The 24,526-nt window shown below is 45.7% G+C and overlaps 1 protein-coding gene and 2 long non-coding RNA genes across 3 annotated transcripts in view; 2 read left to right on the top strand and 1 right to left on the bottom strand.

Annotated features, from left to right (window-relative positions):
* Nucleotides 1-319: 319 nt before the first annotated feature.
* On the bottom strand, nucleotides 320-14,602 carry insig1 (insulin induced gene 1). Its single transcript, XM_072508198.1, has 6 exons — nucleotides 14,427-14,602; nucleotides 13,304-13,687; nucleotides 10,059-10,183; nucleotides 5,886-6,052; nucleotides 4,400-4,499; nucleotides 320-1,315 (listed from the first exon to the last, which is right to left on the bottom strand). The coding sequence occupies exons 2-6, from the start codon at nucleotides 13,629-13,631 to the stop codon at nucleotides 1,262-1,264; spliced, it is 774 nt and encodes a 257-aa protein (XP_072364299.1). The 5' UTR covers nucleotides 13,632-13,687; nucleotides 14,427-14,602; the 3' UTR covers nucleotides 320-1,261.
* LOC140424786 (uncharacterized) lies at nucleotides 12,303-13,468 on the top strand. The gene is made up of 2 exons (XR_011947690.1): nucleotides 12,303-12,430; nucleotides 12,857-13,468. It is a non-coding gene; the product is annotated as an uncharacterized lncRNA (long non-coding RNA).
* Nucleotides 14,603-19,415: 4,813 nt separating the features above from the next.
* LOC140425705 (uncharacterized) overlaps nucleotides 19,416-24,526 on the top strand; it is a 75,398-nt gene continuing 70,287 nt past the window's right edge. The window contains exon 1 of the long non-coding RNA XR_011947934.1: nucleotides 19,416-19,562. This is a non-coding gene — a long non-coding RNA (uncharacterized lncRNA). The remainder of the gene's footprint in view (nucleotides 19,563-24,526) is intronic.

Raw genomic sequence — 24,526 nt, 5'->3', positions numbered from 1 at the left:
ATTCTCCGATTCTGAGGCTATGTCTAGAAGAAGTGTCTAGTCTTACAATGAAAAAGTCGGCGCCTCCCCCGTACCGATGCTCCGCCCAGTGGGGGGGGGGGGGGGTGGTCAGCAGCCACGCCACGTAAACCCCCCCGGCATAGAATTGCCGGGTCTGTGGCCGCGCATGTGCACGGCGATAACCTGCAGCGGTCGCGCTGCACATGGCACCGGCTGCACGCGGACCCGGCCTGCCAGATAGTGCCCCCCTGTAGTCTCCCAAACGGAGAATTCCGGCCACCGTTGCTCCTTTGTATTTATTTTTCTAAAAATGCAACCATTTGACAATTACTGTACATTTTTATTGAGAACAGTAAAGAGGGAAAAAAACCCAAATACCTTTAAACTGAATGTGTACATTTAATTTACAAAAATCAGATAAATCATCTTATCAACAGGCAAGCAAATATGCTGATTGGTTCAGATCAAGAAACACTAACACTGCAAAAACAATTAAAAAAAAAAAATCACTTCACTCTGGGGGAAGGGGAGGGGCGTGGAGCAGCGACAGGTATGGCCCAAAGCAATGGAATTATTCTTATTGCATTGTGAAGGTCGAGAGGGAAAAGACACCTTCGTTACTTGTGACTGTCTCACTGTGCGTTCAAGCGGAGACTTCCAATTTGAGAGAGAAAGTTCACTTCCTTCAGGTCGGCATTGCGCACATTATAAATTTATACTGTACATATACACACTGCGACACAGCAGCCAAACTCTGGTGAACACTATCGCCACGGTAACAGGCCGGAGAGAAAAAGTAAAACAGAATTTCTTTACAATTTTAGAACCATGCTCTACAGAGAGATGGAAAGCCCCACTGTACATGGTACAAATGACTTTTGAAAAAGGGGAAATAAATAAGGTACAGATATACAAGGCTTACATTGCACTTTTATCAAGCAGACCTAATACTTGCTACTTAGGCCTGCTGTAGCAACAGGGGTAATGGCATTGCAGTTCATACACAGACTAAATGATTACACTTAGTAGACTTGGTACGTACAGATTGCAACAGAAATAAAATATTCAATGCTGAGAAATGGATCAATTGTACAAAGGCAATCACAGATTGCAAATGTTCCCTTTTATGAATATCATGCAGTAATCGCATCCTCCACCCGATACAGCACCTACTGGTCTACCCGGTGTATATACGTGCACTCCCACACGAAGCATCTACATTGGCACCATTTAGGACTCCTTTTGACTGAAACTCAATTGCTCAGTCCTTGTGCATCTTATCAAGGCAATCCTTGTGTGTGATTTCAGAGACACCCTGTGAAAAGAGGAAGGATCATAAATCAACAAGAAAATCTAGAGGACTGGAGCGTAAAGACACAGACGTGCCGCTGACTGGGTCAGCATTTAATGCCCATTCCTGAGGGCATTTAAGAGTCAACCACATTGCCGTAGGTCTGGAGTCACATGTAGGCCAGACCAGGTAAGGACGACAGATTTCCTTCCCTAAAGGGCGTTTGTGAACCAGATGGGTTTTTAAGACGATTGACAATGGTTTTGTTGAGTTTTAATTCCAGATTTTTTATGGAATTCAAATGTCACTATCTGCCGCAGTGGGATTCAGATGTGAAATCAGGAAACACTTCTTCACACAGAGGGCGGCAAAGGTTTGGAACGCTCTTCAGCAAATGAAAATTGATTCAAGTTGTTGCTTTACAACCGAAGACTGATAAGATTTCTGCTATCCAAAGCTATTCTGGAATACGGAGCGAAGGTGGGTAGGTGCAGTTAGGTCACAGGTCAGCCATAATCGCGCTGAATGGCAGAACACAACTGAGGGCGAACTGGCCTCCTCCTGTCCCAGTGTGATCTTCTGTTGGGGTGAAGTTTCCGACCACTGCAGGGGGTAACAGGATCGTTTGGTCTCTGCTCCAATCTAATTTTGAAATGTTATTTCTGAAACTGGATTTCCCTATCCAAACCAAAATCGAGAATAGTTGGATTTGGATGACTGTTCAATGGGTATACTTGGCAAGTTTCACAATTGGCAGGCAGGAAGCTGCCGTACAGTGCCTCTGACAAACGGTGGTTCAAAATAAATGGTGCATTTGTCTGCAAGTTTATTTCATACTTTAGGGGCTGGTTTAGCACAGGGCTAAAGAGCTAGCTTTTAAAGCAGACCCAGGCAGGCCAGTAGCACGGTTCAATTCCCGTACCAGCCTCCCCAAACAGGCGCCAGAATGTGGCGACTAGGGGCTTTTCATAGTAACTTCATTTGAAGCCTACTTGTGACAATAAACGATTTTCATTTCATTTCATGGTGTGCTGGCTGCAGTTGAATATGTATTTTTAATAGAGGATTTGTTTTTAAACAAGTCAAGAAACAAGGAGCAGTTTACACACGCACACACACACACACAATGAAGTTAGATGATGGTGACAGTGCAGCACACTAAATGAGGCATCACACTGGATTACGAGGCAATGTTAGGTGCGGCAATACATAGCATACAAGGTGCATGTATAATAGTAATAGGGGCATAGGTACAGGAGGAGGCCATTCTTCCTCTTGTGCCTGTTCTACCATTCAGTTCGATCATGGCTGATCGGTGTCTGAACTCCATTTGTCTGCCTTGGCTCTGTAACCCCTTAAATACTCTTGCTGAACAAAAACAGCCAACAATAACTTCTATTTCTAGAGGGCTTAGTGCGTCACAGGTGGCTCAGCGGGTGGCTCTCTCGCACCTGAATTAGAGCCAGCTTCAATCCCACTCCAGAGCTTGAGCACAACAATCAAGGCTGACACTCCACTGCAGCACTGGGGGGGGGGTTGCACTGTATGGGGTGCTGTCCCGTCGATAGTGCATCAAACTCAGGCCCCCACCAGCCTGCTCGGGCAGATACAAAAGATCTCATGTCACCAATTCGAAGGTGGTCAGGGGAGTTATCCCCGGTATCCCCCCCCCCGACATTGTCATCAAAAAACACCAGTTTATCCAGTCATTATCACATTGCTGTTTGTGCAAGTCATGCATTTGTATTGGCTGATATATTTCCTACATTACAACACTTTCAAAAAGTACTTAACTGGCGTCAAAGTGCTTTGAGATGTCTAGCAGTTGCGAAAGGAGTGATAAGGGGCTGTCTAGCACAGGGCTGAAGAGCTGGCTTTTAAAGCAGACCAAGGTAGGCTAGCAGCACGGTTCAATTCCCGTACCAGCCTCCCCGAACAGGCGCCGGAATGTGGTGACTAGGGGCTTTTCACAGTAACTTCATTTGAAGCCTACTTGTGACAATAAGCGATTTTCATTTCATTTCATAAACACAAATCATTCTTTAAATTTCGGGCGGCACGGTGGCGCAGTGGTTAGCACTGCTGCCTCACGCCGCCGAGGACCCAGGTTCGATCCCGGCTCTGGGTCACTGTCCGTGTGGAGTTTGCACATTCTCCCAGTGTCTGCGTGGGTTTCACACCTACAACCCAAAGATGTGCAGGTTAGGTGAATTGGTCATACTAAATTGCTCCTTAATTGGGAAAAAACTAAAAATAATTGGGGACTCTAAATTTATTTATAAAAGATGTATTCTTTAATTTCTCTTCAAAAGTGCCACCCAGGAGCAAAATCAGACAAAAATTGACAGAGATGGTGGTGAACAGCAGAGAATCCCGACAGTGGCAGAAGGAGGCCATTTGGCCTATAGGGTCAGCACCAACCCTCTGAAAGAGCTCCCCACCTAGTTCCACTCCCCTATAATCCCGTAACCTCAACTAACCTTTTGGACACGAAGGGTCAATTTAGCATGACCAATCCACCCAACCTGCATATCTTTGGACTGTGGGAGGAAATCGGAGCAGCCGGAGGAAACCCACGCACACACGGGAAGAACGTGCAGACTCCGCACAGACAGTGACCCAAGGCTGGAATTGAACCTGGTCCCTGGTGCTGTGAGGCAGCAGTGCTGACCAATGTGCCACCCCTAGACTAGTAATCCAGAGACCCAGGCTAATGCTCCAGGGACTCGAGTTCAAATCCCATTATGACAGCAAGGTGGAATTTAAATTCAATTAACAAAACCTGGAATATAATACTTCGTCTCAGTAACTGTGACCACGACAACTGTGATCGATTGTTGCAAAAACTCCATCTAGCTCACTTCCTGTCCGGAAGGAAATCTGCCATCCATACCCGATCTGGCCTACATGTGTCTCCTAACCCGCAGCAAGGGTGGTCGACTCTTAGCTGGCCTCCGAAATAGCCAACAACCAATTCAGTTGAAGGGCACTTACGGATGAGCAATAAATGCTGGCCTTGCCAGCAATGCCAACATCCCATAAAACAATAAAGAAAATAAAAAAAAACTTTTAGTCACTTGCACAGATAGGAATGAACAGATTGCTTACCATGGCCAGCTGTCTTCCTATATTTCCAACAGTCACTCCTCCGGAGAAGAATATACAGGGTAGCCAAGAGCGAATGTACAGGAAATCTGGTGAGGTGTACCTAGATCAACAATGAGAAAAACATTTCCTTATTCCTTGGATTATTGCAGGAATACTTAGGATTAATGGAACTTTGAACAACATTCTTGCCCTTCAGGTGTGAGTGATTCTTGGACTCAGCCCTGAGTAGTAGGCCTCACAGGACAGGGGCAGCGGGTGCACCTCTGATTTGACAAGAAACACTCCTTCTGGGAGTGGCCAATCACTGGTCACTTTGACTGGCTTCAAATTTAAACAGCAATTAGCAATTTTCTTTCATTCCATTTTTCTCTCACCAGGTGTGGCAACATTTCAGTATTTCCACCACCAATCCCATGGGTAGTCATCCTTCCTACGTGAATCTGGACATATGAATAAGGGAGACATCATAGCAAGGGAAAGACGAGATCAGTCTCCCAGCTAGTGACCAGAGGACAGGAACACTGAATGATGGTTAGTTATAATGCCATCAGCGCCATTGTAACTCACCACACACGCGGAGCCAAACATTGAATTTTGTCGGCATTTTATTATAAGGCTCAAAGGTTGTCTATTGCTTACTCAGCAACCGGCCATCCCTAGTTTTTGTTTCACATCGTGATACCAAGCACTTGGCTTAGAAAAATAGAATGGAAGAAAACTGCCGACCACCATTTCCAATCTTTACAACACCCGACGCTTCCCTACTCACCAAGCAAGGTGGCACAGACGACCGTGTGACTTTATCCTACTGGAAGTAAGAGAAGAACCCATAGGCCACCCATTTGTTAAATGATAGACTGTCTTCAGGTGGCATCAATGCTCAGCTGCTCGGGCACCTGGCGGAGGTGGAAATGTTATATACCCACTAATGGAATTATACCCACTAATGGAATTAGGAAGGGGCGAAGTGAGTAGTCTAGTTGGGGGAGATTTTAACACTAAATATGGGAGGAAAACATCAATAGGTATTGTAAATTTAGCGTCACCATAGCGACGTACAGCAAAAAGAACACGTGATATTATAATGAGTACTGAAGCTCATTGTACTGCTCGATGACTTGTGAGAAATCATGGTTATATACCTGTCAACAAATAGCCCCAAAATGGTTGATTCTAAATGGTACTGAGCAGGTTCAACACAGGACCAGATGTGATGTTAAGTGGCTGGTATTCATACCAAGATCTTCGATATTTTTGCCCTACCTTGCCCTCAAGGCAAGGAGTATAAATGCCTTGCTATTGCTGTATGTACCTTTTAACATTGTACAAAAGCATATTCCTCGAGAGTCAACGATAGGGAAGATACCCATAAATATGTCAAACTATACATTACTAAGAAAGATGATGCTGGGAGGGTGGAAGAGGATGGAGGCGTGTGGGGGGGGGATGACAAATGTCAGAATTACAAATCAAGTTTTGTACTTACTGGTAAACACCATTATACACCAAAAGCTGAGTGACCAAGGTCGCTACAAAGGCTATCGTAAGGCCAAGTCCAAATCCACTTCTGGAGCGATCAAAGGTCCACCAGAGACCCAACGAGAGTGCTGCCAGGGTCAAGGACAATTGCATGTTATTGGCAAAATCTAATTTCTGATTAAATGAGAATTAAGGAAAGAACCATAAGTGACCTTGGATTATAGAAAAGCAACAGATCCACGAGACATCTCATAATTCGCACTGTGTACACCAAACTGCAGTTAACTACAGGCTGACCGACTCTACAATATTTTGTGCATGAGGATGAACAGCTGACGAGAATTTGCAAGACCAGAATTCGATCGGGTGATTCCTGTGATGGTCTAAAATGCATCACTCCAGGGGATGTACTATTGGACCAGTGGAGGATTGCGGGTGCAGTTGGTGATCATTAAAATTAGCTGTTAATCTTATTTCCATGAATATATTCCCTAGGTAAGAGTTCAAGAATGGGATGAGGGAATAGGAAGGTTCATTTGAAGAGTCACTGGAAGATGAGGGATCAGCCAAGCAGATGCGGATTGTTTTAATTTGAATTATTTTCCAAAGAAAGGCCCTTTGCTTCATTTTGAAAACAATTTCTTGACATTCCTGAGGTGGGTGTTTGACATTGTGTTTGTGTCTGTGGCGTCCTGTATGCTCATTCTGGAGGGAGAGTTGGAAACGGTATTTACATGGCAGGAGCTTGATGGGCAGCAGGGGGAATGGGATGGACAGTCACTATAATTTGATAGCGTAGGCGACGTCAACAGCAAATCACGTGGATCACACTGCATGATCTTTGTCGCATTTTCCAGAAATTGCAGAGCAAGCCAGCCAAAGGAGTTCGACAACAACTTTGGATTGGTGTTGTACCTTCAGTACGCACCCAGGGTGCTTGCACTATTCATGTGGGAAGTAGAGACCTTGGGCGGGATTCTCCGGTTTACGAAATCGTGTTCGGCGATCGGCTGGAGAATCCCCATTTACGCCGTAATCCGGGGCGACACTGGTTTTGCGAGGCTCCGCCCCCTCGCGTACGCCGCACTCCGTTGGGACGGCCTCAGGACGTCACCTGAGGCCCTCCCCCAATGGGCCACGTTCCCAACAGAACGGAACACTTATAAATTTTCCCGTCGACCCCACGTGGTGGCTGTGTCCACCGCCGCCAGTCGGCTGGGGGGGGGGGGGGGGGGGGAGCCGTGCTGCTGGCTGGGGGGGGGGGTGGGTCATTCGGGGGGGTGGCTAGGGGGGGTTACTGGGGCTCATTATTTGGCAGGCCGGGTCTGCACGTGGCCGCCACAGGCCGCCGCCGTGCGCATGCGCAGCTACGGACCCGGCCATTCTCCAGCCTATTTTGCTGAGGGAGCCGGGAGCTTTACCCGGCGTGGCCGCTAGCCCAACGGTCCAGGAACCGGTGCAGCTGTTGCGCCGTTTTGTCCAGCTTAAAACGGCACTGTTCTCACGCCGGCGTCAGCTCTTAGTCCGGAAATCAGAGAATCCAGCCCCTTGTATTTATACAAAGCCCTTTGCTGCCAGATGCCAAATACATCAGACAAATGACCAGGTAAATGACCAGTTCATCAGTCTAATCTTTGGTCAAGTTCAATTTATTAGTTCATCTTTCACCAAGTTTTTGGTCGGCCATCCAAATATCTCCTTCCATGTTTCATTGCCAAATTCTGTTTGATAACACTGATTTGAAGTGGCTTGGGGCATTTTACTGTGTTAAAGGCGCTATATAAATGCAGGTTGGACCAATATTTATCCTTCCGCCAACAACAACCTGCATTTATGTAGCTCCTTTAACGCAGTAAAATACCCCAAGGCACTTTATCCCACAGATCCGAGCTGATACATGCAAAAGGTAAAAGAGGGAAATTCTGAGGCAAGCTCTCAATGATGAACAAAACGTGTGATAACATGTCAAAGAGATTTAGGAGATTTCAGCATTCATCGATGTCAAATCTTTTACAATTAAAATTACAGTCTTAATCATAAAGTATGCACATCTTGACCTTGACAATGTGACGTTGTTTGAAGGGGTCAGTTGGGGGAATAGTGGGTGCGGAAAAGTGGTGGGGGACAGAAAGGAGCCATAATCTGCCGGAACCCAGAATCTACATTGTATAGAATCAGACAGTACAGAAGAGGCCCTTTGGCCCATCAAGCTTGCACCGCCAAAGAATTACTCTAAATCTACACAAATCCCACTTCCCAGCCCTTGGCCTTGGGTGTTATGACATTTCCAGTGCTCATTCAACTACTTTTTAAAAGGTTGTGACGTTTCCTGCCTCATCTACCCTCCCAGGCCGTGCATCCCAGATTCCCATCACCCTTTGGGTGAAACATTTTTTCCTCAAATCCCCTCTCAGCCTCCTGCCTTTTACCTTAAAATTATGCCCCCTTGTTATTGACCCTTCAACTAAGGGGAACATCTGCTTTCTATCCACCCTGTCCTTGCCCCTCATAATCTTATATACCTCAATCAGGTCTCCTCTCAGCCTTCTCTGCTCCAAAGGAAACAACATGAGCTTATCCGGCCTCTCTTCATAGCTAAAATGCTCCATCCCAGGCAGCATGCTGGTGAATCTCCTCTGCACCCTCTCCAGTGCAATCACATCCTTCCTATAGTGCGGTGAGCAGAACAGAACACAGTATGGCCGAACCAAAGTGCTGCACTGATCCAACATAACCTCCCTGCTCTTAATAATAATAATCGCTTATTGTCACAAGTAGGCTTCAATGAAGTTACTGTGAAAAGCCCCTAGTCGCCACATTCCAGCGCCTGTTCGGGGAGATACAGGAATTGAACCCGCGCTGCTGCCTGTTCTGCATTACAAGCCAGCTGTTTAGCCCACTGTGCTAAACCAGCCCCGCTTATGATCTATGCCATGACTGCTAAAAGCAAGTATCCCTTATTAACTATCCTATTCACCAGTCTACTGCCTTCAGGGATCTGTGGACAGGCTCCCCAAGATCCCTCTGAGCTTCCTAGTGTCCTGCCATTCACTGAGTACTCCCTTGTCATGTTACTCCCTCCAAAGTGCATCACCTCACACTTTTCAGGGTTAAATTCCATCTGCCACTGATCTGCCTATCATGCCAATCTTCCCATCTGCCCAATTCGTCTAAATCCTCCTGTAACCTCAGACCTTCTTCTTCACTGTCAACCACCCGGCCAATCTTTGGCAGTATCTTTGTAAATGTGCCAAAAGTTTAGGAATGATTTCAGGATTTGGGTTGGAGGACACTTTGTACTCTTGCAGGTAATGAACTCCTCGAATGAGAATAGGCACAGCCAGGTATTTGCAATTTCCTTCGCTTTATGCTTTGTAGTTGTTTTATATTAGTCCTTTTTTTTGTACTGTGTGTTCCTTGACAGGAAGGGTTCACCTTTTCCCCAAGCGGTCACTCACTTTGATCTCCCTGTTAGCAAGCTCTACTGTCCAGGCTCCTCAGGAGGCAGAAGAGCGATACAAGTTCCCTCTCAAATGTTTCTCATGTACTTATTCAAAAGTAAGACACCGCTTTACATGGGAAAACGCAGCAAGACACAAACATACACACGGATTGGGAGGAGTAAGCCACTCAAGCCTGCTCCGTTATTCAACAAGCTCGTGGCTGATTGTAACCTCAACCCCACATTCATGCCTACCCCGATAACATTTCACCCCCTTGTCAATCAAGAATCTACCAAATTCTGCCATAATAATCACAGAAACCCAACAGTGCAGAAGGAGGCCATTCGGCCCATCAATTCTGCACCGATCCTTCAATTGAGCACTCAACCCATGTCCTCTCCCCGCCCTGTCACTGTAACCCTATACCCTAACCTGCACATCAAGCAGCAATATATCATGGCCAATTCACCTAATTCGCACATCTTTGGATCGTGGGAGGAAACCGGAGCATCCGGAGGAAATCCATGCAGACACGGGGAAAACGTGCAAACTCCACACAGACAGTGACCCAAGGTCAGAATTGAACCTGAGTCCCTGGAGCTGCGAGGCAGCAGTGCTAATCAGTGTGCCACCGTGCCGCCCCACCGTGCCATTACACAAACATTAATCATAATTTTTAGGAAAAGAAAATGAACAGTTCCTCTTGGATGTTGTCCTGTTAACAATCGGAAGGATACAGCACTTGCGTGATTGATGCCAACGAAGACTGCTACACATCTCATGACACTTGCCCATTCTCTTTTGAATTTGTGCGGCTCTCCAAGGTGTCTGTCAATGCAGGGGTACAGCAGACCCACGACAGCTGAAGGAAGATTAGATGTTAAAATGTTAGGACCACTGAACTGAGAACATGCAGAAGGACACTGTTTAAAAACAGTTATGGATTGAACAACATGCTTACAGATTTCTGTACGGTAAAATGTTTACCCTGTGAGGGCTATTAGTGAATGTTTAGACTTGAACAAATATTGCTAAAGGTGCAGTGCAACAAAAACAAAACCAACATGTTAAAGATTGACAACAGGATAATCAGCACCAGACGGAAAAAGGTCAATGTTTAGGGGTGAGCTTTTACTCCAATATTAACCTATTTCACATGCTAATTGACCTATTGTGTAATTAGAACATAGGACATACAGTGCAGAAGGAGGCCATTCGGCCCATCGAGTCTGCACCGACCCACTTAAGCCCTCACTTCCACCCTATCCCCATAACCCAATAACCCCATCTAACCTTTTTGGTCACTAAGGGCAATTTAGCGTGGCCAATCCACCTAACCTGCTCATCTTTGGTCTGTGGGAGAAAACCGGAGCACCCGGAGGAAACCCACACAGACACGGGGAGAACGTGCAGACTCCGCACAGACAGTGACCCAGCGGGGAATCGAACCTGGGACCCTGGCGCTGCGAAGCCACAGTGCTAACCACTGTGCCACCGTGCTGCCCTTCATTCCATCATTTTGAAATGAAAAGAAAATTGCTTATTGTCACAAGTAGGCTTCAAATGAAGTTACTGTGAAAAGCCCCTGTCGCCACATTCCTGCACCTGTTCAGGGAGGCTGGTACGGAAATTGAACCGTGCTGCTGGCCTGCCTTGGGATGCATTCAAAGCCAGCGATTTAGCCCTGTGCTAAACCAGCCCCTTTGGTTCCTTTGTAGGCAATAGATAAATTAACTTCTTTGTATTATTTGCCTACTAAACACTTCAACATACTGAGTAACACGTTAATCTAGCTCTATGGAAATTAGGAATTGAGATTGCGTATTCGAGCCAGCACGGTGGCGCAGTGGGTTAGCTCTGGTGCCTCATGGCACTGAGGTCCCAGGTTCGATCCTGGCTCTGGGTCACTGTCCGTGTGGAGTTTGCACATTCTCCCCGTGTTTGCGTGGGTTTCGCCCCCCAAAACCCAAAGGTGTGCAGGCCACACTAAATTGCCCCTTAATTGGAACAAATGAATTAGGTACTCTAAATTTATTTTTAAAAAGAGATTGCGTACTCACTGAAATATGGCCAGCAGAAGTTGCCGTAGTGGCAGTATTTTAGTGACAGCGTTAACCCAAAACAGCTCATTCCATAGGTGGGTGGGCATTATGTTGGCACAGCTGTTGTACAAAGTCAATAAATGTTTTCTAACGTGACCTACAAACACCACAATTGCAAGACTAAAGGGGACCCAGGTGTTCACTCACCATCCTGGTATGGCAGGAACTGTGCTGGTTAAACACAATGTCGAAAGATGGCTGAGGGCCAAGTAATGCAATTAAATATGCTATATACGGCATGGTGGCACAGTGCCAGGGACCTGGGGTCAACTCCGGCCTTGGGTGGAGTCTGGAGTTTGCACTGTCTCCCCAGGTCTGCGTGGGTTTCCTCTGGGTGCTCCGTTTCCTCCCACAGTGCAAAGGTGTGCAGGTTAGGTGGATTAGTGGCCATGCTGAATTGCCCCACTAGTTTCCAAAAGGTTAGGTGGGGTTGTGGGATTATGGGGATGGGGTGGTGGTAGAGGGGGTAGTGTGCTCTTTCAGAGGGTCCGTGCAGACTCGATGGGCCGAATGGCCTCCTTCTGTAAGGATTCTATAAGAATAGCAACTTATGCCTTTATTTCAGGTTATCCTCTCTGCCTTTGGGCTGAGAAGGTGAACCCCTGTTTCAAAAGCAGTGGCGGGGAAGGGGTGGAATTTAACAAATTAACCACTAAACAGGATGCAAACCCTCCTTCACCATCCTGCCACCTCACTTCCTTGTTTTCATTCACTTTTTTTCTAAAAAGCGCGGTGGCATGTTGCTCATAGCAACCAATCAGGAGCCAGCATCTGCGCTCACCAGTTCCCAGCTGGGCCAATCACAGGGCGGCGCTGCACCGCAAGGCCCCGCCCCTCCACCAGCTTGCAATTCCATGCAAATTTTGTGACACGTGGCGCGGGAAATCCGTCCTCCAGCAGGGGAGCAGATCTCAGCACCTTTTAAAAAAATAATCAGCTGGACAATACAAGAGCAAAACGGAGACACAACAAATACATCATCCGTGCAACTCATTGCAAAAAAAAATGTAAGCACTTCCCGAATGTAAAGTTTTAAGAAAACAACTTTATGTTAACTTTAAGCCCTTGTTTTGGAAATAGATATGTCTGATTTTCATTTCAAGCTGCGAAGGGGCCCCCAGAAAGGAAAATCCAATTGACTGTTCTCAGGGAGATTCCGGGGTTGCACAGGATTTGGGGATCAAACCCCGTGTTACAGGGAGTTGGTTATTGCAGTAAATTCACTCCACAGTGAATCTACATTGAAAGGCTTTGAAATCTTAACATAAAGGGTTAATAATCCGGGTTTTTTTTGGGAGGGGGGAAGAACTCGAATGAGAGACTTTGCAACAATAAATATAAAAATGAAACCGTGTATTCGTTCTCACCACTAGAGATCTATCAACAATGTTTGATTTTATTATATTATTAATTTCACATTTTAATTGCTGCAGCATTGGCAACTCGTTACGATTTGGTGTGAGCAGACGTTAAATGCGTTTGACAACAGTGCAAGGAGGTTGACTTGGAATGAAACAAGTTTGCAAAGAAAGCTTAGATTTTCATCGATTTGTAAAGTTTCAATCCTGATCTCCACTTACTGGCGCAAACATCAGGTCAATAAATCATGCTCAACGTTACCAATGATAGGATAACTTCAGATGGAATAAGACTTGCTGAAATTGAAAAATACCCTTTTGTTCGTCAGGGTTGAATTGGTACAATATGTCACTGGGCAAGACTTGCTGAAATTGAAAATACCCCTCTGTTCAATTTTGCCACTATCCTGAACTTTACGGTACCAGAAATGGTCAAAATTAAATAAAAATCAGGCTAAACTACACAAGACACGTTGTTTTTATAGAGTTTCCTTCTTGTCAGTACACGCACACGGTCCTTACCTGCAGCTGTGCCACAGCAAGGTGGGACCCACCAGGCAGAAGAAAAGATTGTGGCGATGACCTCCTCGGGGAACAGGGTGACGTGCCTCTGGATCTGCAGCAGGTTTAACACCAGGGCCAGGAATACCCCCACGGTGAAGAGCACCAAGCCCCGCCGCACTAAGTTCATGGTGTGCCCGCTGACCAGCGAGCAATAGGCACTGCCCAGGATCGAGCTGACGATGGTCATCATTTCGTGGACCTTTGCCACCAGCAGCGTGCCGTTGCTTTCAGATGGACGCACCCGGGTACAACTGCACGACCAACAGGCCTCTTCAATCCTTGACATTTGGCACGGGGAGATTCCTTGGTGTTAACACTAGAATGGCGGTACCTCCGCGGGCCCTGCAGGTTGAACAGCAAAAGGAATAAGAGGCATATAATGGAAGTCACACCAAGCTTGCCATAGTCCTAAACTTTGGTGGAAGTGTAGCGATGCTGGCAAAACCAACTGGGCAGTAGGATATTCCAAATGTCAGAGAAATGTGAGTGACAGTGTTTATGTTAGTATGGACATGGGGGGGGTTTAAACTGTTCAACCCCAGTAAGAAAACGAACCCAGATTCCCCCCTCCCCCACTTGCCATCTTAGTTTCGCTTTCGAGCTGAACAATCAATGCCACGATTCTGTTTGTAAATTTAAGGGAGCATCTTCAGAAACCTTAACAAAAGGGGGGTGGGGGGTGGGATTCCGGGGAAAGTCCCCCCCGTTTCCACCCAAAACAAATGAATACATGCCCATGTTGCTATTCATTTCAGAGTTCTGGGGGGTGGAAAGACTCTGGGTGACAGCGTGACCCTCTGACCCTGAATCTTGAGCATTTGCAACCCCCCGGCCCTGAAACTGATCATTTGCAACCAACCTAGCCCTGAAACTGAACATTTGCAACCAACCTAGCCCTGAAACTGAACATTTGCAACCCCCGGCCCTCAAACTGAACATTTGCAACCCCCTGGCCCTGAATCTGAGCATTTGCAACCCCCCTGGCCCTGAAACTGATTATTTGCAGCCCCCTGGCACAGAAACTAAACATTTGCAACCCTCTCCCATCATTGCAGCGAAATAAACAAACGCAACACCTTACCGTCCAGGTATCATGAATGTCAGCCTCTCTGTAGCGGGGAGAACTTCGCGCTGCTGGTGCTTTTTTTTGTTGTTAGCTGCACTACATTGTATGTTAAATTATTAGGTCACATCCTGCAGTGGGACTATTCATACGGCGCAGACAGGCAAGCGGTCAAAACAATCTGTCTGGTGAGCCCAGTGGAGCCAATCGCAGCCCGACGGCCCATATGACGTTCAGGACACACCATCCAGTATACCGTCCCTTCACACAGAAAGAGGAAGCCTTAACGACACCACGCCGTCATAGCATCACCAGACACACGCACCATCAGCACTGGCTCAGTCTCCTTTTCTTTAAATTTGCATAGAGAGAGAGAGACTGAGAGTAAAGTGCAAACAAAAAAGGAAATAGCTTGGTAAGACAGAGGCAGAGAGACTATAGAGAGAGAGAGACTGAGTGATCACAGGCATCCAGAGAATGTGAGAGGCAAGCAGAGCGAAAAAATAAAAGTGCAGGCATAGACAGGCAGAGAATCAGAGCACTACACACACACCAAGGACAAGCCAGGGAAATAATAAAATAGCAAGAGCAGCCTCATTTCAAAGGGAATAGGTATAAAAGTAGGGAGTCATAGTAGCACAGTGGTTAGCACAGTTGCTTCACAGTGCCAGGGTCCCAGGTTCAATTCCTGGCTTGGGTCACTGTCTGTGTGGTGTCTGCACGTTCTCCCCGTGTCTGTGTGGGTTTCCCCTGGGTGCTCCGGTTTCCTCCCACAGTCCAAGGATGTGCGTGTTAGGTGAATTGGACATTCTCAATTCTCCCTCAGTGTACCCGAGCAGGCGCGGAAGTGTGGCGACTAGGGGATTTTCACAGTAACTTCATTGCAGTGTTAATGTAAGCCTACTTGCCTCACTAATAAAGATAATTATAATAAGTCTTGCTAAAACTATGCAAGGCATTAGTTATAGACCACACCTGGAATACTGTGAACAGTCTTGATTCCTTCTTTATCTGAGGAAAGGTAGACTGACATCAGAGGCAGTCCAGAGAAGGGTCACTCGGCTGATGTGCAGGTTGGGTGGATTGGCCGTGCTAAATTTCCCTTTAGTGTCCGAAGATGTGCAGGTTAGGGGGGGTTACAGGATTTTGGAGATCCTAGGTCGGGTGCTCTTTTAGAGGGTTGCTGCAGACTTGATGAGCCAAATGATCTTCTTCTGCACTGTAGGCATTATGGATCCCAGGTATGGAGGGATTTTTTACGAGGAGAGCTTGAGTAGGTTGGGCCTGTATATGGAATTTAGAAGAATGTGAAGTGACCTTATTGAGACAGAAAGGATTCTCAGGGGGCTTGGCAGGGTCGATGCTGAGAGGTTGTTTCCCTGGAGCAGAGAATAGGACCCAGAGGGACATAATCTCAGAGTAAGGGGTCGCCCATTTAAGACAGAGATGAGGAGGAATTTCTTCTCTCAGAGGGTAGTGAATTTGGGGAATTCTTTACCACAGAGAACCATAGAGGCTGGGTCATTAAGTATGTTCAAGGCTGAGTTAGACAGATATTTAATCAGTAAGGGAATCAAGGGTTATGGGGAAAGGCATGAAAGTGGAGTTGAGGATTATCAGATCGGTCATGATCTCATTGAATGGAGGGGCAGGCTCGATGGGCCGAATGGCCTACTTCTGCTCCAACATCTTATGGTGAGGCACATACATGCACACACACACACACACACACACACAAAATGAGAATAGACAGAAGGTATCCAGTCCACATAAAGAGTGGTGGTCAACATCCCGTGCCTGAGGCTGAACCACACTGACTTTGAGCTGAGCTTCCAATATGTTCTCCATCATCAAGACTGCTTACTTCCACCCCACCACATCACCCAGCTCCACCTCACCTCAGCTATCCGTTAGTGAAACGCCATCCATTCCTTTGCATAAACCCCCAGACTTGACAATTCCAATGTTCTCCTAGCTAGTTCACCCTTCTCCACCGTCTGCCATCTTGAGCCCAGCAAAAACTGTTGCCCCAAAACTTTCACAGAAAGTTCCATTCTCCCACCAGTCCTGGTCCAATAACGCCTCAAATTTGAACTTCTCATCCTCGTGTTGAAATCCCTCCATGGCCTGAAACCCCATTGCTCTCCTCCAATCCTCCAACCTTCTGAGAACTCTCTCAAACTCTAATTCTGGCACTTTGCTCTTCCTCGATTCCCAATTGCCCAGCATAGGAGGCCGACCGTGTCTTCTGCCTAGATGGCTCCAAGCAGTGATATCCCTTCCCTAAGGCTCTCAGCTTCTCAGCCTCGCTACCTTTCCTCCATATTAACAAACCGTAAAATGTACCTCTTTGACCAAGCGTTTGGTCACCTGTTTCACTCTCCCCTTTTGTCAGTGTCAAATTTTGCCTGATAACATTACTGTGAAGCAGTGTGCGATATTTTCCTGTAGTTGGAGTGCTATATAAATACAGATTGTTGTATCACAATCCACCAGAAGTGGTTCAGCAACAAAATTTGGTGTCTACAAGAGTTAACGCAATGTTGTAACTTCTTGATTAGAGTATCCTCCATAGACATTTCCAGGTTTCAGGTGCAGTCTGTGTTGAGTTAGAAGTAGCTGTGTTTCAGTACGGAACTTGAGTATTGCTGAAGAAAGAGACATTTTGTCGAAGCTTGTTGACTTGCACTCATCAGGACATTTCCCAAGAATACCAAATGTAAAGGGAACAATAATTAATACTGTATGAGAAGAAAGAGCTTATTTGTTGGCAAGTGGACTCTGTATGATTGCCATGGAGAATACACCAGTTGATGGTGACTGACAGTTAACTGCCAAGTATTGTTTGAAGTTTAAATCAGGCAGCTTAACTCTGATTAGTCAAGGCATTGTCCTGAGTAATGAACCAGTGAATCAGAATCCACTTGCCAACCATCAGCACTCCCTCACTAACAGTATAAATTTGCCCTTTCCTCTTACATTGATATTCTTGCAAAGTGCCCTGATGAGGGCAAGATGAAAAACTTTGACAAAAAATGTCTCTTTTTTTCAGCAAAACTTGAGTTAGAAGTAGCGGGGATGTGAGAATTCTCATCATTCCCCCGACCTCTTCCCTTAGTTCCTCCTGCCTGCATACACATGTATAATAATAATCTTTATTAGTGTCACAAGTAGGCTTACATTAATACTCCAGCGCCTGTTCGGGTACACTGAAGGAGAATTCAGAATGTCCAATTCACCTAAGCACATCTTTCGGGACTTGTGGGAGGAAACCGGAGCACCCGGAGGAAACCCACGCAGACACGGGGAGAACATGCAGACTCCGCACAGACAGCGACCCAAGCCAGGAATTGAACCCTGGCCCCTGGAGCGGTGAGGCAACAGTGCTAATCACTGTGCTACCGTACTGGTATTAGAGGAAAGAGAGATTGAGTTGGATTTCTGTTCTTGACCACTTACAACATCCCCCAACAACTGCTTCATGTGCCACTAATTTTGAAAAAATCACACGGATGAAGAAAGCCCTTGTTCAACCCATTTGATCCCATCTTCCCAGAAGGCTAACACTACAAACCTTCCACTACAGCATCCAGTTATTTTTCAATGGGCCCAGTTGCTTGGCCTCCAATCACCTTGCCACAATGGGCTGGCAGCTGATCACCCTCTGAAGGCAAGAGGCACTTGTACGTCTAATAGCAGCATTGATCTGTTGGGTCGAACGGTCGGTTTCTGTGCTGTAAATTCGATAAAATGTTATTTCCAAATGAGAATATTTTGGGTAAAAGGAGTTTTAATTTCATGTTTTTTGTACTGGTTTCCTCTTCCCATAGTAACCCTTATTGCGAGGGTAACTGGGTTATCTGTTCCAGTGCCACTGTTAAAGTAGCATTTGGGAATATTCTGGAATGACCCAGGGAGAATACTGCCTATGAATAGCGAGATGGAATGGGAGGAATCTCGTGTGTTGAATAAACACCAGTACAGACCAATAGAGCTGAATGGGCTGTTTCTGTTTCATTCTACGTAAAGAAACCTCCAGCCTTCTAGTTGACACGTCTGAGATCAGCACCCTGTGAGTGAAGGACTGTGTCCCATCGATAGCTGCCACTGATCACACTCACACTCATGCTTGTAAATCCAAATGAATCCAGATTTTGAAATTCCTGCCTGATCACAAAGTAATTCTGCTTGAGTTGTTTCAAATGTAAAGGGGAACTGAAATATTGCTGAGAGAAACATAGCACCGAAATATCAGTTGGGCTTCATAAAATTTTATCCGAGCTATGCTCGGTGCCAAAAGAAAAAAGTATTTTACTCCAGGGATGTAACTGAGACGTCTTGCTTCTTTTGCTAATCAATGCACTACTCGCATCAATATCTTCCTACCTGGTAGGCAGTCAGACTTGTAGCAATATGGTGGTAACTTATGCCCATGGTCCTTAATGTAGGTGAAAGTGCTCCATAAATGTATGCTAGCTTCACAAACAGCCACAAGTTTGCAATTACATAGAATTACAGATAATATGCAGTGCAGAAATAGGCTATTGGGCCCAACCAGACTTACGGGTGATTATGATCCACTTGAGTGTCTGGCCATCCTTCCACGGCCAACTCTATTAACAGAGCTTAAAAGAAAATTACTGTAGGTCCTGGAAATCTTCATGCTCTGGAAGAAGAGTCCGATGGACTTGAAACATTAACTCCGTTCCTCTCTGCACAGATTCTGATGGAGCATTCAGGGATTCAGGGTTATCCAGCATTTTTCGTTTTTCATTTCTGTCAACGTAAGTCTCCACTTCCGTCCCCTCACATGCTTATCCAGCTTGCTCTTAAGTGCACCTGTGCCATTCACCTCAATTACTCCCTGTGGCAGCGAGTTCCACATTCTAACCTTATCCACAGATTTAATTTTTTTTAATGCATTCCATGAATGTGTAAGCCCTGTCTATGAACTTTAGGCAGAGGTTACTAATTAACTTTCTCTTTATCAACTTCCACAATCCCATTATCTGTTCGTCTGAACGTCTGTCTCTTTCTTCTTTGTTTACCTACTTAAAAAGAAAAGGATTTAATTTGAATGAGGACATTCCAAAGTCTTGGAATGAGTTCTCCCAGTGAGCCAGAGAAGACACAGCCAGAGTGAGACAGCAAAGAGTGAGTTGGAAATTTGAATCTAGGTGGGAATTCGAAGCTGGGTGGGGAGGAGGTGCTTTTTTATCCCTGGTAAGTGACTGGTAAGTAGTTTTTCTTTTCATTGTCTAATTTATTTCGTTTTTTCTTTCGTTTTTTGGAATTGTAGTTGTATAAGTTTACCTAAGGTTTAAGACATGGCAGGAGATCTCAGACCTGTGTCATGCTCCTCGTGTGCGATGTGGGAGCTCAGGGACACGTCCACTGTTCCTGGCTCCTTCACGTGCAAGAAGTGTGTCCAGTTGCAGCTCCTGTTAGACTGCTTGACGGCTCTGGAGCTGCGGATGGTCTCACTTTGGAGCGTCCGCGATTCTGAGGACGTCGTGGATAGCACGTTTAGCGAGTTGGTCACACCGCAGGTGAAAGGTACTGAGGGAGATAGAAAATGGGTGATCAAAAGACAGAGCAAGAGTAGGAAGGCAGTGCAGGTGTCCCCTGCGGTCATCTCCCTGCAAAACAGATATACCGCTGAGGATACTGTTGAGGGAGATGGCTCACCAGGGGAAGGCAGCAGCAGCCAGGTTCATGGCACCGTGGCTGGCTCTGCTGCGCAGCTGGGCAGGAAGAAGAATGGCAGGGCTATAGTGATAGGGGACTCAATCGTAAGGGGAATAGACAGGCGGTTCTGCGGACGCAATCGAGACTCCAGGATGGTATGTTGCCTCCCTGGTGCAAGGGTCAAGGATGTCTCAGAGCGGCTGCAGGACATTCTAGGGGGGGGAGGGTGAACAGCTAGCTGTCGTGGTGCACATAGGCACCAACAATATAGGTAAAAAATGGGACGAGGTCCTACAATTCAGGGAGTTAGGAGTTAAACTAAAAAGTAGGACCTCAAAGGTAGTAATCTCAGGATTGCTACCAGTGCCACGAGCTAGTCAGAGTAGGAATGTCAGGATAGATAGGATGAATGCGTGGCTCAAGAGATGGTGCAAGAGGGAGGGATTCAAATTCCTGGGGCATTGGAACTGGTTCTGGGGGAGGTGGGACCAGTACAAACCGGACGGTCTGCACCTGAGCAGGACTGGAACCGATGTCCTAGGGGGGGGTGTTTGCTAGAGCTGTTGGGAAGTGTTTAAACTAATGTGGCAGGGGGATGGGAACCGATGCAGGAAGTTGGAAGGTAGTAAAACAGGGGCAGAAACAAAAGGCAGTAAGGGGGAAAGTGTAAGGCAGAGAAGCCATAGTCAAAAATCAAAAAGGGCGACAGTACAAGGTACAGTGACTGAGGGGAGCTCAGTGAATAGGACCAGGAATACTAAAAGGAATAAAACGGGAAGTAAAAACATTAATAGTAAGCGACGCGGCAGGTTGTTACATGAAGATATGGGTTCAACGACAAGGAAAATTAGGAGAAAAGATAAGAGGAAATATAACTTAGGAGATGTTACTGATCAAGGTGTTAAGATTCAAAACAGAGGTATAAAAGCCAACATAAGTGTACTTTACCTGAATGCTCATAGTATTCGGAATAAGGTAAATGAGTTGATGGCGCAAATCATCGTGAATGACTATGATTTAGTGGCCATTACTGAAACATGGTTAAAGGATGGTCACGACTGGGAGTTAAATATCCGAGGGTATCAAACTATTCGGAAGGACAGAGTGGATGGTAAGGGAGGTGGTGTAGCTCTGTTATTTAAGGATGACATCCGGGCAATAGTAAGGGATGACATCGGTGCTATGGAGGATAAGGTTGAATCCATTTGGGTGGAAATCAGGAATAGTAAGGTGAAAAAGTCACTGATAGGAGTAGTCTATAGGCCACCAAATAGTAACATTATGGTGGGGCAGGCAACAAACAAAGAAATAACTGATGCATGTACAAATGGTACAGTAGTTATCATGGGGAATTTTAATCTACACGTCGATTGGTTTAACCAGGTCCGTCAAGGCAGCCTTGAGGAGGAGTTTATAGAATGAATCCGCGATAGTCACTTAGAACAGTATGTAATGGAACCTACGAGGGAATAAGTGGTCCTATATCTGGTCCTGTGTAATGAGACAGGATTGATTCAGGATCTCATAGTTAGGGATCCTCTCGGAAGGAGCGATCACAATATGGTGGAATTTAAAATACAGATAGAGGGTGAGAAGGTAAAATCAAACACTAGTGTTTTGTGCTTAAACAAAGGAGATTACAATGGGATGAGCGAAGAACTAGCTAAGGTAGACTGGGAGCAAAGACTTTATGGTGAAACAGTTGAGGAACAGTGGAGAACCTTCCAAGCGATTTTTCACAGTGTTCAGCAAAGGTTTATACCAACAAAAAGGAAGGACGGTAGAAAGAGGGAAAATCGACCATGGATATCTAAGGAAATAAGGGAGAGTATCAAATTGAAGGTAAAAGCATACAAAGTAGCAAAGATTAGTGGTAGACTAGAGGACTGGGAAATCTTTAGGTGGCAACAGAAAGCTACTAAAAAAGCTATAAAGAAGAGTAAGATAGATTATGAGAGTAAACTTGCTCAGAATATAAAAACAGATAGTAAAAGTTTCTACAAATATATAAAACAAAAAAGAGTGGCTAAGGTAAATATTGGTCCTTTAGAGGATGAGAAGGGAGATTTAGTAATGGGAGATGAGGAAATGGCTGAGGAACTTAATAGGTTTTTTGGGTCGGTCTTCACAGTGGAAGACACAAATAACATGGCAGTGACTGATGGAAATGAGGCTATGACAGGTGAGGACCTTGAGAGGATTGTTATCACTAAGGAGGTAGTAATTGTCAAGCTAATGGGGCTAAAGGTAGACAAGTCTGGCCCTGATGGACTGCATCCCAGAGTGCTAAAAGAGATGGCTAGGGAAATTGTAAACGCACTAGTGATAATTTATCAAAATTCACTAGACTCTGGGGTGGTCCCAGAGGATTGGAAAGTAGCAAACGTGACACCACTGTTTAAAAAAGGAGGTTGGCAGAAAGCGGGTAATTATAGGCCGGTAAGCTTAACTTCGGTTGTAGGGAAAATGCTGGAATCTATCATTAAGGAGGAAATAGCGGGGCACCTGGAGGGAAATTGTCCCATTGGGCAGATGCAGCATGGGTTCACAAAGGGTAGGTCGTGTCTGACTAATTTGGTAGAATTTTTTGAGGACGTTACCAGTGCAGTAGATAACGGGGAGCCAATGGATGTGGTATATCTGGATTTCCAGAAAGCTTTTGACAAGGTGCCACACAAAAGGTTGCTGCATAAACTAAAGATGCATGGCATTGAGGGTAAAGTGGTAGCATGGGTAGAGGATTGGTTAACTAACAGAAAGCAGAGAGTGGGGATAAATGGGTGTTTCTCTGGTTGGCAACCTGTAACTAGTGGGGTCCCTCAAGGATCAGTGTTGGGCCCGCAGTTGTTCACAATTTACATAGACGATTTGGAGTTGGGGACCAAGTGCAATTTGTCAAAGTTTGCAGACGACACTAAGATGAGTGGTAAAGCAAAAAGGGCAGAGGATACCGGAAGTCTGCAGAAGGATTTGGATAGGTTAGGTGAATGGGCTATGGTCTGGCAGATGGAATTCAATGTTGCCAAGTGTGAGGCTATCCATTTTGGGAGGAATAAGAGCAGAATGGATTATTATTTAAACGGTAAGATGTTAAAACATGCTGCTGTGCAGAGGGACCTGGGTGTGCTGGTGCACGAGTCGCAAAAAGTTGGTGTGCAGGTGCAACAGGTGATTAAGAAGGCTAATCGAGTTTTGTCCTTCATTGCGAGAGGGATGGAGTTTAAGACTAGGGAGGTTTGCTGCAATTGTATCAGGTGTTAGTGAGGCCACACCTGGAGTATTGTGTTCAGTTTTGGTCTCCTTACTTGAGAAAGGACATACTGGCACTGGAGGGTGTGCAGAGGAGATTCACTAGGTTAATCCCAGAGCTGAAGGGGTTGGATTACAAGGAGTGGTTGAGTAGACTGGGACTGTACTCGTTGGAATTTAGAAGGATGAGGGGGGGGATCTTTTCGAAACATATAAAATTATGAAGGGAATAGATAGGATAGATGTGGGCAGGTTGTTTCCACTGGCGGGTGAAAGCAGAACTAGGGGGCATAGCCTCAAAATAAGGGGAAGTAGATTTAGGACTGAGTTTAGGAGGAACTCCTTCACCCAAAGGGTTGTGAATCTATGGAATTCCTTGCCCAGTGAAGCAGTAGAGGCTCCTTCATTAAATGTTTTTAAGATAAAGATAGATAGTTTTTTGAAGAATAAAGGGATTAAGGGTTATGGTGTTGGGGCCGGAACGTGGAGCTGAGTCCACAAAAGATCAGCCATGATCTCATTGAATGGTGGAGCAGGCTCGAGGGGCCAGATGGCCTACTCCTGCTCCTAGTTCTTATGTTCTTATGTTCTTTTCAGCCAATTAAACATTCCGAAGTGTGGCCATGGTTATACAGTGCTTACAACAACAACTTCCTATTTCTCAGAGGGAAAAGACTTCAAGGTGTATGAAAGCTGGACAGGAATCAGATAAAAAGTGGCATTGGGCCAAAGGGGGATATATTAGGATGGTGACATGATATGCAGACATGCAGATAATGATATACAGACAGGCACAGATAGGCAGCTAATGAACACAGAGAACAGGACATGACCAATGAACAGGCAGGACACTCAGGGGTGGTATCTCAATATAAAAGGCACAAGGCACTCACACTCCCCTCTTTCCACTGATGAATATCTACAGATTGAGTCAGGGTGTATGTACAGTCTCACACCTCCAGCACGTGGCTAAGAACTAGTCTGGTTCAGTCAGACAGAGTAACCACGCTTAGGTTAGCAGAGAGTCGAACTCATAGAGAACTGTGCTAACTTTGCTACTGGTTCAATAAATCAGATTGAACTAACTTTGAGGTCTGGAGTATCTTTTGGTTAAAGCTGCATCCAGTTGCAGCCTGTGTTATCCCAGAGTACATGACACGACAGATGGGTGACTAAAAACT

The sequence above is a fragment of the Scyliorhinus torazame genome, chromosome 6 (assembly GCF_047496885.1).
Source record: "Scyliorhinus torazame isolate Kashiwa2021f chromosome 6, sScyTor2.1, whole genome shotgun sequence".
NCBI lineage: Eukaryota > Metazoa > Chordata > Chondrichthyes > Carcharhiniformes > Scyliorhinidae > Scyliorhinus > Scyliorhinus torazame.
This window is presented reverse-complemented; position numbering and strand designations above follow the sequence as displayed.